The sequence below is a fragment of the Oryzias latipes genome, chromosome 7 (genome assembly GCF_002234675.1).
Source record: "Oryzias latipes chromosome 7, ASM223467v1".
Classification (NCBI taxonomy): Eukaryota; Metazoa; Chordata; class Actinopteri; order Beloniformes; family Adrianichthyidae; genus Oryzias; species Oryzias latipes.
Window position 1 is genome coordinate 33277893 of NC_019865.2, and position 18493 is coordinate 33296385.

The 18493-nt window shown below is 40.0% G+C and overlaps 1 protein-coding gene across 3 annotated transcripts; it reads right to left on the reverse strand.

Moving 5' to 3' along the window:
- Positions 1 to 14282: 14282 nt before the first annotated feature.
- Positions 14283 to 18159, reverse strand: LOC110013701. 3 transcript variants are annotated; one of them, XM_023957092.1, is made up of 8 exons: positions 17829 to 18151; positions 16786 to 16910; positions 16499 to 16663; positions 15898 to 16120; positions 15208 to 15461; positions 14925 to 15030; positions 14559 to 14668; positions 14283 to 14465 (listed from the first exon to the last, which is right to left on the reverse strand). In XM_023957092.1, the coding sequence occupies exons 1-8, from the start codon at positions 18106 to 18108 to the stop codon at positions 14400 to 14402; spliced, it is 1329 nt and encodes a 442-aa protein (XP_023812860.1). In that variant the 5' UTR covers positions 18109 to 18151; the 3' UTR covers positions 14283 to 14399. The 3 variants fall into 3 exon arrangements, 2 of the variants coding, with proteins under 2 accessions (XP_023812860.1, XP_023812861.1); XR_002873572.1 differs by having other exon boundaries at positions 14925 to 15461; positions 16210 to 16663; positions 17829 to 18159; XM_023957093.1 differs by lacking the exon at positions 17829 to 18151 and having other exon boundaries at positions 16786 to 17817.
- Positions 18160 to 18493: the final 334 nt, after the last annotated feature.

Consider the following 18493-nt stretch of genomic DNA (forward strand, 5'->3'; position numbering starts at 1 on the left):
CAAGAAACAAAGACAAATTGTTTTGACTTACCATTAAGGACTTGCTGTCCTACAAAAGAATTTGGAGAAGTGCTAAAAGCAACAAAATCCCACAATCTAGGCTTTTCCTTATTTAACCAAAAACACAATTCACACTCTAAACCACAACAGGTTTGTTAACACTAGAATGTCCGTAGGGCAGCCATTTGGCTTTTCTACCTACAATGTCCAAGGGACAGCCAATTGGCTGGATTAGTTAAAATTTACATGCCCAAAGAGCAGCCTTCAACATAGTTTGCACATGTACAGCACAGCCATTAGGTTGTTCTTTTGGCATGCAAAAAGGACAAGCCAAGTGGCTGCGCAAGTTTTCACTATTTCCCCTCACCTCTGTCACTTCTAGTAAGAGGTCACCACAGTTTGTTTTTTCTTTTTTGGCTGAGATTTGTCGTTCACCAGGATGAGCAGGCACAGAAAATAAATGGATAGACAACTGCTAGAATCAGCAAATGAGAACAAGATGTTCATGAAATCTTATCAAAAGAAATATCAGTCTGAGTCCAGCTAAAGGACTATCTCTTCTCCCTCAGAGTCAAATGGGTTGACTTGCTCCAGGATAATTTTCAATGTCTGCTCAGGGTAGTAAAAATAAGGCATCTTGGTTTTTCAGTTGACACACTGGGAGTCAAAGTTTGTCAGACCTTGGAGGCTCTTTTGAAGCAGAAAAACCTCCCCCACCCTGATCAGAGTAAAGAATGTGGTTAGCTAGGACATGTCTTCATCCAGATGATCAGGTAGCTAGTGCTGCATTTACAAATGAAAGGTGGCTAATTGAAGGCTGTTGAATTAGTCATTTCGAGCCACGCAGCCATTTGGCTGTGCTCTGGACGCTGCAGGGGGAGTGAAAAATCCTGGGCGTTCTAGTGTTAAAACACAGACAATCAATACGCAGACAATAACTTTTATCCGTTTTCTCAAAACCACACCAAAAGACATAACACAACAAATTAGGTACCTTACACATAAACAAAATAAACCATTTCACTGAAATGAATCGTTTTTAACTAGCATTAACATTCATGTTCCCGCTTCTTCTGTTCTACCAGAACCTGCACCTCCTGTTACCTTAGCATACCTTTCCGTGTCCAGAGACCCTCCATTTCACTTCCCATGCCTTTCATTTCACCTTTACTTCACTGCTTTGTCCTTTTCCCATTCTCAGTTATTTCTGATAACAATTTTCAAATACTATTGATTATGATTCAAACAAACAGAACCGCCAGTCATTCGCTTCTCATTTACAGCCGTGCACTTCACAACAATCCTAAGTAATCTGGGAAAGATTAAAACAAACAGACAAACTAAATTAAACATTGTAGAGATTCTTTTTAAGAGAGTCCGGATCTAAACCACCAAATACTTATAATCAATGTCAATAATACTTCTTTGAACAAAGCTGAACTTAATCACGGTAATTAGGAAATACAAAAAAAATTAGAGACATGTATTCAAAATAAGAAAACCGAAATAATTGCAAAATTATTTTACACAAAATGTATTAAACCGATACTACCTTACCATGTCTTTTAAAAAGATTTAGGAAACCTCCTGAGAAAGTTGTTTTCGTTCGAACAGAGATGGCTGCTGCAGCCACGCACGTAGTCAATCTCGACGTTGTGACAAAGACTTCCGTCGGAAACGCTACCCACTGAAATTTGTTTTTATCGACGTCCTACAACCGAGGTCATGACCACGCTCGATAACAACGATCCCCGCCATTAATTTTACCACAAATTTATATCCCAAACTCTTCAAATTTGTTAGTGTAAATGTTTAGCGTGTTCCGCCAATCATAGCCGTCTACGCGATTTTGGTTTCCAGGACTCCGTCACGCTTACCACGTGGTACAGACAAAACCAATCAGAGTCGGCGACACATTCCAAAGCAACTAAAACGTCCCGTCATTGGTCCATTCGACGTAAACACGATGTGAACAAGATGGCCGCGTTCATAGAGAAACAATACACAGGGAAATGTGGAAAATAAAGTTAAAATTCATAGATTTAAACACTTTTTCATCCCATTCTTTCCAAAATCGCATACATTTCTTTCCATTCATCCTCATTCAAGTCATTTTCACCTCTGTTGTCAAGTCAAGTCGTCACAGTTGTCTGTCGTCGTATTGTCTATTGTTCCAGTCTTACATTGTCCGGACAAAATGCATCACATACCTCATATTTCCTCAAATTCACCTTTCGTGTAAGTTGCGGATCCTTCTTAGGTCATTTCTCCATCTAAAAAAAATAATTTATAAAAGTCGCCGCCTTCTTTTACTTCTACTACTTCCCTACCCGCCAATTTTAACCGCACCTTAGACATTTAGGGCCCCTTGGTGGGGAGGGTGAGGGGACATCACTGTGAGTAATCAGGAGATGTCCCCTTAGTGCCCTACTCGCCAATTTTAACTGCACCCCCCTTAGTACACACACCCCTCCCCCTTCAATATATACATTCCAACATAAACACACACACCCTCTCAAACACACATACACGCACACACATTTTGCAAGGAAGGTGGGACCTGGGTCCATCTGTCCCCTACCCCTTCCCTGGTGGGGGGTGCGGGCCCCTTGGTGACGGCGGCCGTGTCCCCTGGGTGCCGGCTTCCTGGGCCCAGCGGTGCTCTCTCCGCACGGTGGGGGGGTTCACATTACACCTGAGCCGGGGGTGTTCGTGTCCCTGGGGGGTGGGTCCTGGTCCTTGCTCCTGAGCGCTGGGCCCCGCCAAACTTCCAACAGTGGCCGAGCCTGGTCGGGCCATATTTATAACACCCCTTGTGGGCCCCCTTTTTTTCCCGGGGTTCCCCCCTCCTGGGCGGGGGCGGCGGGCCCCTGCCTTGCTCCTCCCTGGACCAACCGTGGGCCGGGTGGGTTGTTCCCTGGAGTGCGGAGCGGGTCTCCCTTGGGGGGTCCTGGCTCGTACCTGGGGTTGGGGCGGGGGGATGCCCGGAACTCCTGGGTGGTGGTGGGGTGCTCGTCTGGGGCTGTGGGTGTCCTTCTCCGGTGGGGCCCTGCGTTGGGCTCTCCCGGCGCGGCGGTGGGGCTGCTTTCCTGGTTGGATTGGGGCGGCGCTCTCTTTCCCTCCGCGCCTCCCTGCTCTCTGGCTCTGGGGGCCTCGCGGCGGTCCTGCTGGCCCTGGCCTGGGTGGCGGTCTTGGTCGCCCGGGGGGCGGTTGTTCCCTGCCTGTTCCCGTGTGGCGTTGGGGGGATTCCGGCTGCCGCTGCTGCTGCGGCGGGGGTCTGGGTGTGGGGGTGCCTGGGCGCTCCTCATCCTTCTTTTCACTATACACCATCCATTTTAGAAGAACATAAACACTCACCTGAACACAGGTGTTAGCTCACCTTTGCACTAATAGTTTGCATGATTGAATGAATGAAAGATTTCACACTAGTTGGTTTAAAGGCATAAGTATGCGTGTGAACACTATCTGTTTTGTGTACATGTTGGCATGTGGACATTTTTGCAGCTAGCAGGTGGGTTGATAACATTTGAGTGTGCGTGGACAGGCCCCGCCCTTTTTGTACTACATTTGAACCATACCGTAATGATAAACAACCAGTAAACCTGTCTGCTCTATGCTGCTTCATGGTCTTACCCCCCCCCCCTCTCACTATCACCCTCCCCTCTCTAACGTCCCTCTCTCTTCTTCCCTTCTTTCCTTTTCCGTCCGGTCCAACACCAAAGATTTTCAAACATGGTTGAAATTAATAAAGTTTGGCCTCAATTACAAAAGGGGTTTGTTCAGTCATACCTTTGGTTTGTCTGAAGATTAACAACCCCTCTTGTTAAAGTAAAATATGTCCAACACAAGAGGCCCTCAGCTCTCATCTGCCTGTCTAGCTGTTGGACAGGACAAGTGTACACTGTTTTTCCGCCTTTAAGGCGCCTTATGCCAAACAGACGCAAACCTACCGAATTATCCTTCTCTCTTTTTTTTTTTTTTTTTTTAACTTTTCCAGAGAGCAGGGAGGCACGGAGGGAAAGAGAGCGCCGCCCCAGCCCAGCCAGGAGAGCAACCCCCCCGCCGTGCCGGGAGCGCCCAACGCAGGGCCCCACCGGAGAAGGACGCCCACAGCCCCAGACGAGCACCCCACCACCACCCAGGAGTTCCGGGCATCCCCCCGCCCCCACCCCAGGTACGAGCCAGGTCCCCCCAAGGGAGACCGGCTCCGCACTCCAGGCAGCCATCCGCCCGGCCCACGGTTGGTCCAGGGAGGTGCAAGGCAGGGGCCCGCCGCCCCCGCCCAGGAGGGGGAACCCCGGGGAAAAAAGAGGGCCCACAAGGGGTGTTGTAAATATGGCCCGACCAGGCTCGGCCACAGTTGGAAGTTTGGCGGGGCCCAGCGCTCAGGAGCAGGGACCAGAACCCACCCCCCAGGGACACGAACACCCCCGGCTCAGATGTAATGTGAACCCCCCCACCGCGCGGAGACCGAATTATCCTTCTAATAACACTGTTTTTTGTACATTCCCACCGTACAGGCTTCCACAGACGCAAACCTACCTGTTTTTTACACACCCTGTGTGTCGTTTGGATAAATCCATTTCTCCTGATTGCACACCCTGTGTGTCAGGCTCACCGTCAACCATCACTTTTAAAGTTGAGGTTGACCATACGGGGTACACTCCGCCACCCACACAATCGACTTCTCCTTTAATTTGAGTTAGTCGACTATTGAATAACTTAATCAATATGCAGACTTTACAAAAGGCTCTGTGCACCTTTCTTTTATGAGGCCTCTGAAGAAGTCGACCGCATGGAAGGAAGCATGTGTGCATGGGGATGATGAGTCGGCAACCGAGTGTGCACCCAGGGCTACCTGCAGGGGGATAGGGACGGAACGAAAAGGGTAAGTTGATGTAAATGACGTGTTACCGGGTCCATGCGTGCACGTCAATGCGCACGTGTGTGTGTGTGAGCGTGTGTGCACGTGTGTGTGCGCCTGCAGCGGCGGCTGACGGTTTTACACCGTCACACTTGCCGAGAGGGGAAAACCCCAGTCAGCCTGAAGTCCTGGGGCTGAGGCGAGGATGGAGCGTGACGAGACGTGAAGCAAAGCCGAGACGGGTCGAGAGGAAGATCTTCCAGGTGGACCTTCTCAGAGTTTTTCTTAAAAGCACTTTTATTCCCTTTATCTCAAGCATTCTAAACTGATCAGTTCTAAGTTATTTATATATTCATTGCCAAGACTGATACTGCTTTTGTCTTTATCTATCCATCGCTTCCTGAGCCTGCAACCCATACTCCCCGGTCAGCACTTCCATTTCTGTCGGATGATGTAAAACCTTCGACAAAGTCGGATGGCTTCCATGTTCCACAGTCTCTGCTCGTCCTGCAGCTTCCCTGCAGATCGTTGCCCCTGCACTCCTTGATCTGGAGCTGCAACGACAACTGCACTCCACGTACCTATTTCTGCACTGAAAGTGATGGGGCGGTGGACCTCCTCCGAGTTTTAATGAGATTTCTTACTTGAATCAACCAATATGTTAGCATCAGAAAGGCACACAAGATCTTGGATTATAGATGTTTGAAAACTATATTGCCAGGTGGAAGCCTCAAAATTAGGATGTTCTGAAACTGTGTAACGATACGCAATGGAGCTCGAAATTGGAAGTTACTTAAGCTTGTATCATATTATGCCAGATGGAAGCATCGAAATTATAGCGTTAAGCTCGTTCATTGTAATTAGATGGAAGCTTCTAAATTATGGATGTTACTTAAGCTTTCATCATATTATGCCAGTGGGGGTAGTTATTACCCTAAAGTTTCATGGAAATTTGGTTTCATGGAATTGTATGGAGCCTTATGCCAAACATAAAGAGTGTGAAATAAAAGAATGGGAATGCTAAGCTAAAGAATAGGAATGCCAAGTTAAAGTATGAGAATGCCAAGCTAAAAGAATGTAAATGCCAAACTAAAAGAATGTGAAAATAAATATTTTTACTGCATGAGTTGTCTGACTGAAATTCTTTGGGCGGGTATGCATGATTTGGGCGGTTTTAGGGTCGGTTCAGCGTTTTTTTTTCTCATGAATATATAATAGCGGACTACGTTTGGCCGTGTGGCTGTTGGAGTTCTATGTACTGAAGCTCCGTGAACTTCAGCAACAGGCAGAGGCGCTTAATGGACTGGGCTCTGTTATATAACCTGTTGTTGGAGGTGTGCCTCTTAGAAATTGTGTTCTTTAAAGCTTGACAAGGCAGCCACGTGTGGGAGGAGCTACCAGCTAATCTTATCGTCTGATCGCTACATGGAGCTGTCTCTGTGTTTATCAATGCATGGTAGACACTGAGAATGTGGAAAGATCGGGTTTATTATTTTGAAGAGTTCTACTTGGTAATCATGTTTCCATGTTTGAGTTCATAGAACATCCCAGAAAAAGTCTCTGCTTCAACTCCCGCAGGGAAAGCTGCGTCTAAATCTGACGCCCGTGTTTCCATCTCTCTGACAGTTTGAAGCCAAAGCCCCTCCTCCGCCTCTCTACCTGCTTTTCCTCTCTACCTGTTCACCTGTTCACATCCTCTGCGGCAGCAAGTTGTTTTCCCGCGCCCCTCCAGTCTGTTCTACACAGAGAGCGCAAAATACGGTCATCATAGCAGCAGGTTGACACGATAGTCTGGGCACCCTAGCGCAGATTTCATTCTTTTTACGCGGAAACTGAAAGGAAAAAAAAAAGAAAAGTCGCGGAGGGGGCAGAAGATTATACGCCCATCAAAAAAGTAATACGGCGGCATCATCAGCAAATCAAAGAGTTTCTGCTTGGAGAAAAATAACGGACAAAGTGAACGCATGAGTTTATGATATTATTTTCATTGTGACGCATACATATATATATATATATATATATATATATATATATATATATATATATATATATATATATATATATATATATATATATATAAAACTTATCTAACTTGAATTAATTTAGTTGGTAACAAGTAATTGAGTTAAATTTATTCAACCTAATTTCTTACGTCTATCCAAATCAATATTTATTTACAGCTCAAATTTACATATTTATCTAACTAAATGTAATATTACTCCAATTCAATTAAAGTTTTTCCATCTTAATTTATTGTAATTCTTGTACTCTCATATGTCTAAATTTGAGCCTGCAGATATACTCATTTTTATAACAATAAAATGAATAAACAAAACAGATTTGAAAAATGTAACCAGTTACCATATCTCTGAAATTATCATTTATCATTAATCATATGAATGACTTTTATAAGTAACTTAATCTGCATATATTTTAGATGACTGATCTGCATTTGTCATGTGGATTTCTAAAATAGTTATTTTTTACATAATAATTAAGTAATTCATCTTTGTCGTGTGCTTTGTCGATACCTTATGATTTTTAATTCTGTCTGATAAAAACTGGGAACCGGATATTGATAAATCATGTAATAAAATGGTTACAGTATAACGGGGTGGGATTATATAAATTTGCTTCCTTCCACTCCCTTTCAAGCAATATTTATTAATATGTCTAATTATCATACATTTGATTAGTTACTTTATGAATGTACAACTGATGATTATATTGCTTTGGTGTATTATTTCTACTTAATTGCTTGAAATAAACCATTTCAAAAAAAATAAAAATAATATCACGTCACAGTACGGGTGGTATATAAACTCATCATCCTCTCCCTCCCTCTCACTCAAGGTGCAGAAAGAATCAAACATAACAAGATAAAATAACTCTGCAAAACACAGTAAAACAGCTAAACAACTAAACACATTTGGTCAAAAACTCACACTTGAACCCAAATCCGTCCAGACAAAGGGAATGGTATCCCACTATTCCTTGCGGTGCCGATCTAACAACAGCACCGAAGTTGGTCATTAGAGGTCTTTGTAAAATCATCTTTTTAAGAAAAGAAATTCCCACTTTTACTACTATTTGTTTCATTAATATGTAATTTTTGATAGTGATTGATATATTTTTTGTATTGTATTAGTCATAGTATTTATATTGTATTTAAAATGTTTTATTTGATTTTTTTTTTTTATTCTTTGTAAGTATTTTGACGTCCAATAGCATTATGTAAATAAAAACATTCTGGTAACGCTTTCTTTTACAGTACAGTACTTACAGTGTATTTAAGTGGTATTTACATGGTACTTATTGTGTAACTACTGGGTACTTTCAGGGTACTTACATGGTACTTTTTATGGAATTTACTGGGTACTTACAGTGTGTTTACATGGTACTTTCTATGGGACTTTACTGGGTACTTTCATGGTACTTTTTGTGTCTACTCTGTACTTACATGGTACTTACTGTGTATTTATATGGTACTATTTGGTTCACATCTATGTGGTACATACTGGGTATTTATAATATTCTTACTGGGTATTTACAATATTCTTACTGGGTATTTACATGTTGTGCAAAGGTGTCTTTTATGGTACTTACCACATGTAAGAACAAGGTAAGTACAAATAAAGTACCTTGACCTTTAGGTCTGCAATCGCTGCATGTTTCATGGTATTTACCATGAATTTACCACAGAAACTACCCCTTAAGTACACGGAAACTGTACTGTAAAAGAAAGTCAGCCCTATTTCCACTCAACTACATGGTACTTTCATTACTAAATACCGGGTTTGTTCACTTGAATATTACTTGGTACTTACCCCTTAAGTACAATGAAACGGTACTGTAAAAGAAAGTCAGCCCTATTTCCACTCTATTACATGGTACTTTCAGTAGTAAAGGCTGGGTATGTACACGTATTACCTTCCTGTGCAGTGTACATGCACACTTGGTCTTCTGACATTACCAAATGAGACAATGCTAACTTGTTGGTAAGGGTAAAGTAACTACATTGTAAAAACATGTTCTGGCCTGATTACTTCTTGTAACATGAGGCAAGTTTAAAGAGAAACAAGACAGCAGTGAAAACAACAATCTTTAATATGATACATGTCTGCAGCATACAAAGTGTCATCACAATGAAATATGTTTCATTGTTATGAAGTACAAAACAGTAAAAAGGAGCTTTCCAAAAAACACATTATTGGCCTGAGGGTCGTGCTTTTTGTCCGTCAAAATTCTTTCAGCAGAGTTTGGTAATGGTGCAGGACTTCTTCAGGGTTTGTAACTGCAAGAAAATTCACAATAAAGGCTCAAATGAACATAAAAAGCATAACGACTTTGATTAAATAAAAAATACATTTTACTTATTTAATCATTTCTGTAATGAGTTTTTTTTTTTTTTTTAACTTGTCCTGTCCAACAGCTGGGCAGACAGATGAGAGCTGAGGGCCTCTTGTGTTGGACATATTTTACTTTAACAAGAGGGGTTATTAATCTTCAGACAAACCAAAGGTATGTCTGAATAAACCCCTTTGTAATTGAGGCCAAACTTTATTAATTTCAATCATGTCTGAAAAATCTTTGGTGTTGAACCGGACGGAAAAGGAAAGATGGGAAGAAGAGAGAGGGACGTTAGAGAGAGGGGGGGTAGGAGGGTGATAATAGGAGGGGAAGGGGGGTAAGACCATGAAGCAGCATAAAGCAACAAGTTTACTGGTTGTTAATCATTATGGTAAGGTTCAAATGTAGTAAAAAAATGTAGTTAATTTACTTATAATTATGGCTAAATACTTTATACACAAGTGTAAATATGCCAACAAAAAAACAGTGTTTTATGTTTTTCAGAAAGAAATGTTATTGTATGTGAACAGTATTAAATCTTCCACTAACAAAAAAGCTGTCAGAACAGTTGAAACATGGTCTCTCCTGAAACTTTAACAGATTCCTTTGCCTTATTATTTTTGTTTTCTTTTTGCATAACCTGTTTTACATGGTTATCATTATGGTTTTTTTTTGTTCATTCTCATGGCGAACGTGAAGATTGTATATTGCACACAGTGGAGTTTTGTGTTTGGTATTTTGTATGTGCAAGATATTGTTAATAAAGTTTATTTTTTTTAAAAACAAACCGGCAAAAAGGAGCCACGGGGGACCTGCAGCAGGCCATCGGAACCTTAACAAATATTTCATCTCCACCTCACCGTTTTCTTTTTTAAGAAATGACAGCTGGTTTTCCCACATTTATATGTAGTTATGGATCGAAAACAAGAGGAATTTGTTTTAATGTAAATGCGTGTTCCGGCGTCTACAGGAAGTGTCGCCCATAATTCACGCAAAGGCTCATGGGGGCTAGGAATAAGGTGGATACGGATTTTCTGTTTCGGTGGCACTTCTATTACCATTATTGGTATTTGAGACATTCCTTTGTGTCTCTAGAGATGCAGACAGATTTGTGACCACTTGAGGTGAAGATAAAATATTTCTTAAGGTTCCGATGGCCTGCTGCAGGACCTCCGTGGCTCCTTCTTATTGGTTCATGTTAGCGTCTGTTCAAAATGGGAGGTGGCGGCCTCTCGTCCAATCAGAGCACGAGAAATCATCTGCCTTCCGTTTCATGCAAAGTGCCTTCCTTTTCATTCAAAGTGCCTTCCTTTTCATGCAAAGTCACTTCCGTTTCATGCATACTCCTCTCTCACACGCACATATAAACTCTTCCTCACACGTACATATATACTTGTCTTTCACATACATACATTCTTTTTTAAGAGTGACAATGAGAGTGAGAATGTATGTATGTGTAAAGTAATATATATGCATGCGAAATAGAGTATATATGTATGTGCAAGAGAGAATATATGTATGCGTAAGAGAATATATGTATGCGAAAGAGAATATATGTATGCGAAAGAGAATATATGTATGCGAAAGAGAGGATATATGACTGTGAGAGCAAGAATGTATGAATGTGAATGGTTCAGAATAAATAATGTCTTATACGGCCCCTCATATCAAGGCACGTGCAACAGTTTGAATTCCTCTTCATCTGGCAGGTAAGCCAGTGTTTTAGTTTTTTTAAATATTGGATAAATTACATGTAAATATTTAAACTGATCAAACTTTATAAAGAAGCTAACCTCGTGATTTCAAGCCGCTATCTCTGTGTTTGAAACATGACGTAAGAGCATGTCTACGTTACTGCAATAATTTCAGTTATTTCAAAATGTTTAAATTTTCGAAGTTTGCAAAGAAAATCTACAAACATTGTTGTTACTTACCAGGAGAGGGGCACCTGTAAAACAAGCACGTAGCCTAAATGATAAAGTCTGTTGTTCTGTGCTCTTTTGACTGAGCGCACGTCTTTCTGGGAAAATCAAAGAAAGGCGTTTATTTAAAATAATGATGACGTATTTCCGTCTTTTTACCGCTTTAGATCAGCTATGGCAGGGGTCGGCAACCTTTTTTACTCAAAGAGCCATTTGGGACCGCCCCTAATAAAAAAGAAAGCACCCGGAGCCACAACCCGTTTTGACCAATGAGTTATATCACTAGAGGAGACATCACGTGGTTCCTCATGGGAGGAGAGCACCGCCATCTTGGTGAGGTCAAGTTACTGCTGCAGTGAATGCATTTGAACACATTTTTTGCATAATACCAGTTCATTATTTGTATTTCAACTGCCAAAATCAGAGAACTGAGTCCATGAAGGAGGAAGTATATCATTTCACAGGTAAGTATTATAATTTTTTTCTTTTAATGCTGCAGGGGCTTCATTAATAGAACACATGTTGACATGCATGATGCTGCAGGGTTATTATCAACATGCTGCATGATGTACGGAGAATTTGCTGTCAACATAAATGTACATTTTATTTTGCTAAACCTGTATACAGCATACTAGGCTATTATAGTAATATAGATTTATACATTTCTGACTCAGTGACTGAACTTTTCACTATTCACTATTCAGACTTAAGGAAAAAGTGGATCTTAGCAATAAAAAGAGCTAACCCAGATGGATCACTGTGGTACCAACTAGTAATACAGTCTGACTGTTCAAAACATTTGTGGAAACACATTTAGATAAGAGGCCAGACTGTTAGCTTGAAACCCGACACCATACCATCTGTGTTACAAAAATTGATCACTCACATGAATCAGTATAAATCTTAAATTTTTCTTTGTTGTTGTTATTTTAGGGTAAATCTATTGTTGCAAAAACCTCACTTAGGCTCACACAGGACGCACGCAACATGCAGCTCACAGCCAAGACACGTTCACCCACAACGCACAGCGCTTGTCAGTGTAGCAGGAACGCACAGCGTGCACGCGCACACGGACGGGCACACGCACTATTTAGCCTTGCACTCTCCCGGTTAGAACAGCTATGAACAGTCTTATCATCGTTAGCTGGAATGTGCGTGGACTTGGTTCTGGGCCAAAGAGATTGAAAGTGTTAAATCACCTGGATGATCTTAAAGCAGATATAGCTTTACTGCAGGAAACCCATTTATCTTTATCAGCTGGTCATCTCCTGTGCTGTTCCCAGTATCCAGTTATGTATTCTGCCGGTTTCAACTCCAAACAAAGAGGGGTTGCAGTTTTGATTAATAAAAATGTTACATTTACTCATAAGGATACAGTTACTGACCCAGAAGGCAGATTTGTAATCATTAATATATCCATTCAGAATAAGGACTTTTGTATAGCCAGTATCTACGGCCCTAATGTTGACGACTCTTCCTTCTTTCACAGATTCTTCACCTCACTCTCAGTTCACTCTGACTCCACAATCATTATAGGAGGAGACTTCAACCTTGTTTTGGACCCTGAACTTGACAGACTCAGCACAGCAGCAAACCAGCGTACATGGCGCTCTGCATGTATCCTACAGCAGTACATGAATGATCTGGGTCTCTGCGACGCTTGGCGCTCATGTCATCCAAATGCTAAGGGGTTCACCTTTTTTTCTCCAGTTCACCATTCACACTCTCGTTTAGATTATTTATTAGTCAGTAACTCCCTTTTGAAAGAAATTAAAAGTTCCAACATTCATCCAATTATTATCAGTGACCATGCACCAGTTTCTGTTACTATTTCAAGGGAAGTACCCAGACCCTCGGGTTCAACCTGGAGGTTTAATACATATCTGTTAAAAGACCAGGAATTTATTGAATTCTTTAAAAAAGAGTGGGCAACCTTCTTAGAATTCAACAATACTTTTGAAATATCACCAAGTATTCTTTGGGAAACAGCAAAAGCAGTCATGAGAGGGAAGATCATCTCTTATTCAACGCATAAAAAACGCAAAGAGAAAGCAGATTTATTAGAACTAGAAAATAAAATCAAAACCCTGGAGACTGCTTATGCTGCTTCTGCACAGGAACACATACTGGGCGACCTGAAAAATTTAAAACTGCAGTTAAATGACATCATCAATAAACAAACACAATTCCAGATACAAAGGCTTCGACTGGAAAGATATGAAAACTCAAATAAATCTGGCAAATTTCTAGCTAATCAGCTTAAAATTAATAAAGAAAAATCAGCAATCACTTCTATTATGGACCACACTACAAAAAGTCTGCTTTAAAAAACAAGAAAAAATAGTACAAAAATTAGGTAAATATCACTTGAAATAAGAAAAATTATCTGCCAACAGAACAAGAAAATGTGGCTTATCTAGACTTTTCAAAACAAGAAAAAAAATCTAACCTCATAGGATTCACATATATCTTAAAATTAGTATATTTTTACTAATATCAAGCAACTTTCTACTGATATAAATAGAATTTATAAGATTATTTTTCTCAAAATGTTAAAAAAATATTCTTTAATTAAGAATTTGCTAGAAAGGTTTTCTTGAAATTATGCAAACCACTAGGGATGCATTTCTTGAAACCATCCAAATATACTACATAAAACTATAGTACTTTTCTGAATACTAAGGGAACAGTTAGCACTATTCTTTTCTCATTATACATAATAATTTACTTGAAATTCTTGAAATAAGGCAAAATACCTGCATTTATATTGACCATAAAAATGTCTCAAATGTGTTTAAATGACGATATGAATCCAGCTCCTTTTAAGTGCTTTATTGTAGAGAAGCACATGAATGGAAAGAAAAATGCTTATTGCTTGTCTAGGTTGAAAGACAGACATATGATGACTACAAACAGGGCTGTAAATAGCATAAAATGAGTATCACACAGGAAAGTTTAAATTGATACTGTGAAATGCCAAACGGGCCACATTTCAACACAGTAACATTGTAATATAGTCGAAGTCTACTCAGTAATAAACTTTTTCCACTCTGCAATAGCTTCTTTGTAAGAGGAAGTCATGTCTTGAGCATGGATAGTGTCCATAAGAACTTATGTCTGCGGCACAGATAGGAGTGTTGCACTTGGAATACGTCAGATGAAAGGTGTAGTAACATGCCATGATATACATCACGCTATCAGATATGTCCTCCTTTGGGAAGATCAGCACAGGCATGGTTCCAATGGCTACTATGCAGTTTGTTTCAGACTATCACCACGGGACTCAGGAGAGGTCTTGATTGAAGAAAGGTGTTGGGCTGTTCTGCAGACTGAAACACAAAAAGAAAAACAATGCAAAAAATAAAATAAAAACTATAAATCAAGTAAGACTAAAACCTGTTGTTTGCCCATAAACATCTTACCTCAAGGATGTGAAGCATCACCTCACTCGAATGTTCTAACTTCTTGGGTGAAGCGACAGGTGATGGGAACATGTCTGGCAAAGCCTTCATCAAGGCAATCGTTTGCTTTACTGTGAAAAACAAACAGCATCATTTCATTTAGTGCAAAAAAAAAAAAAAATAAAAATATAAAAACCAAAAACAAAATAAAATTAAGATTTAAGGATGTTACACTAAACACATTCAGCCACCAGTTAATAAAAACACTGGTTTTACCACACATTTTTATACAATTATTTTCTATAAAACAAAATGACTGCTGCACATATACAACAGCACATAACTGACACTGTCTATGAGTACGACTGTGGTTAAGCTTGCAATTACCTTTATGTCCCTTTGGATGCCTCATCATTTTTTTGAAAACTTTTGCAGCGATTCTTGAGTTCAGGAATGATGGGGGGCTTTCCTTGATTGAGGATCCGATGCACATCTGACATAAAGAAAAAAAAATATACATTTTATTTCAATCAAACTCCTGCTAATCATTAACTTATTAACATAATTGTCAAAATCCTATGGCTTTTATAAACAAAAGTCCAACATTTTACGATGAGTACGACTTATTTTACTAATGCAAACATAAACCATCTGAAAATGATTTGCTCACATGATCTAGATCTCTGAAGCAGTGATATGCCTGAAGAATTTTGGTGGTTCTGTCTTTTTCCTTCATAACATCAGGGTCAATGTAAACCCGTCTCGATTGGTATTCAAGGTCCAGCAGCTGGGCTACATCCTTTTTGTTGGGTGTGGGCCTAGACTTGTAAAGCTCCTGCAGAACTTTGTGATGTCTTGCCTGGTTCTGTCGGCTGTCAGGTGTTTCACACTCTTCTGATGCAATGAAATTACAAATCTGTGTTTCTGTTTGAAGAAACAAATGTCTACAGTTACAAACTTTTAAAATACAACAACTATTATACCATTTTTAAAATCAAACGTGATTAAAACTGGGCTGAAGTTGTTACCATAGCAAGATTAATTTTAATGATCAAAAGTAATTGATAATACAAGTAATACAAGTAAAGTAAAATCTTGGTATTTGTTTTGTAGTGAGTCAAACACACATTACCCCCATTTTTAGATGATAAATCTTTATTCAGTTGGTTGATGGTTAATGATCTATTATTAACAAAGCTATGAAGCTGGCCAGGAAAAAAAAGGTTTATATTAGCATACTTACTTATGAAATATTTTTAAACTAGGTTTTAATAGATGAAATTGTAAAATGACACACATTTCCCTTGTCATCATTAGTTTTAGTTGTACAACAAAACACAATATCAATATGTGATCTTACCAGCCATCTCCGTAGCCTCTGGACTGCTTTTTGATTCTGGGGGTGATCTTTCCAAGATCAAAGTAGAGCCACTTGACTCTGTGTCATCAGCAAATGTCTCCTGACTGCTGCTGCTACCAAGACGTATGTCCCGGCGCCTCTTTCTTAATGGAGTTGCTCCCTGCTTCTTTTTGGTAGGATTCACATTCTGGACCCTTTTCAAAAGCTGCTTCTTGACAGATTCCTAAAAAAAACACAACATATTGTTTAAAAATAGTTTTATTCTAAATGAAATTAACGAGCACTGATCTAGAATAAATCATATGATCCTACCTACTCGGCCCCATAAGCTGCAGATTTGTCCTGCAGCATTGGAAAATACTCAATGAGACGTTTAGCTATCACGGTTATCTCATGGCTGCATGGATATTGGAAGTCATCTCCTGCAGCTCTTTTGATTTCGATCATGCTTGTTACTGTATTTCTTATTAAGCGACAGCCAAGTTCTTTAGAGAGTGTAGAGTCTCCTTCTTGGCCATCCCTCTGCTTTTCAAAATAAGTGAATCTTGCATGTTCCAGCTCTGTGTAAGTGTACACAACATATCTCACAGATTTGACTCACAAGCTGTACAGTTCTGCTGGTGCCATGTTGGTCTCTTGGGTTTGAAGATGGGTTAATGATGGAGGATGAAGACAGGCTTGAAACAGGGTTTGTTCCAGATGAAATAGTGCTGGCATGGCAAAGTCCAGAGGAGGTGCCTGGTTGAACCTGGTCTGACTCTTCACCCTTAAATCTCACAGAAATTACAAGTAAATGGCAGTGTTCTAAAAACATTCAAAGGAAAAGCTTCACTGACATTATATATGGCATGATTAAAAATCACCACAACATTAAAATTAAAATATCACCTCATTTTCAACATGTGCAATTCTCCAAATGGCTCTCCTTCTGAAAAAGGGCTCTGGCCCAGGAAAGAGATCAAGCAAGTCCTCTTCAGAAAGACTGGGAAGCATGTCCGTGATAATATTGGCAGCTAGAAAACACATAGAACCATATTGAAAATAATGTCTAAACACCTCTGAAACAGGAACAGACTTAAAGATCAAATCTGCCTGCCATTTACATTAAATGTATAAATCTGATTTTATATCAACAATGCTAACAACTGATATTTAAATAGTTTCTGTTCAGTTGAACACATGCAGACACATAAAAGCCCCCCTCACACATCCATGTTTTGACCTCAGTGGTCATACTTCAGTCTGTCTCTGTGGCTTCAGCTTCCAGGCCGTCCAAAAAGAACTCAATTCGTTTTCTGGGTGCACTGATTCCCATCAAAAATATTCCTCAAATTTTTTTTTCCAGGTTATCTATTTGTTTTATCAAAATTTCCTTATGTCACTGAAAAAGATATTTTGAAGTATAGTTTGATCTAGCTTGATTTCAGGTGATCTGCTTAGGAATCTGCTCACAGGTGGAGGCGTGTCTGCCTCCTCCTCTGTGTTTGAACTGCACGTCTCCCCCAACGGCAGCGGGCCGTTCTTCGCGATGAACTGTGGCGTTTCCCCAATACTAGACAGTGCCGGTGCTCGTTGTTCTAGAAAAATCATGTGGCTCGCCATCCCAAAATTAAATAAAGATGCTTCATTGCACCTTATTGTGAAAAATGCGTTTCCCCTCGGCGGCACAGCACGACGCGGCTCAGTATTGGCGGAGGGATACAGAGCTGGAAGTCCCTTCTTTCTACCTTAAAAAGTTTTACAACAATTAAAAAGTATATATATACAACTTTGGAAGCATGGTTGTTAACGTACATTTATTAGCAAGGGATACCCATATCACGGGCTGACCAAGTAAAACACTTCAAACTAGCATGTGATGCCCGTTGCTTACTAGCTAGCTTACTAGCTTTCACAAGTCAATGCCCTAAGACAGAAAAAATCCACATTACCTTTAAATATTGCTGTAGTTGTAGGATCCATATTTAAAAAAAACGTTCTTTCATCTCCATCCATGGCGCCGGGAATGTGGTGGACTTGTAAATTACCAAACTTCTGGAATGCAACAAACGAGCTAGCAGTCTGCAAAAAATTAACCGCGTTCGCCCCCTTTCTCGCGCTTTTTGATTTTGGAACGTACCATGTGACAAAATTGGGGTAACATACACATGTTATGAACATTTTCAAACCCGAGAATATTAATAACGTATAGAGTGAGAATTCGAAATCCATACAGTATATACAAATATAAATTATTGTAACAAATTAATCCCATATTTATTTTCAAATTGTAAAAAATTAAAAGTTAATTTGTTAAACTACCCTATGCTGTTAGATAATGTAGTGACTTTACATTAGAATTTCCTTGACCACCCCCACCCCTCCCATCTTCTACAGAAACAGGTGGTGAAGTATAGCCAAACCTAGTTTGTACAGGTAAAATACTATCTTGGAGATGTAATTGGATTGTATAGCAGTGAAGACTCGTTTTGTGTTTCAGACATCATGACTTGATGACTTGTTCTTAAAGTGGTTTGCAGTTTGAGCTTTGAAGATCATAGAAAACATAAATATTTTTTTCTCTGAATTTTATTTTAAATTTTACACAAGTTAAATG

Excerpts from the sequence above, each read along its gene's own strand:
- LOC110013701 (XM_023957092.1), bottom strand. The coding sequence starts at position 18,108 with ATGGATTTCGAATTCTCACTCTATACGTTATTAATATTCTCGGGTTTG. Across the intron at positions 16,911-17,828 it reads AACTACAGCAATATTTAAAG|CTGCCAATATTATCACGGAC; the intron begins GTAATGTGGATT and ends TGTGTTTTCTAG. Across the intron at positions 14,669-14,924 it reads GCATCCAAAGGGACATAAAG|TAAAGCAAACGATTGCCTTG; the intron begins GTAATTGCAAGC and ends TGTTTTTCACAG.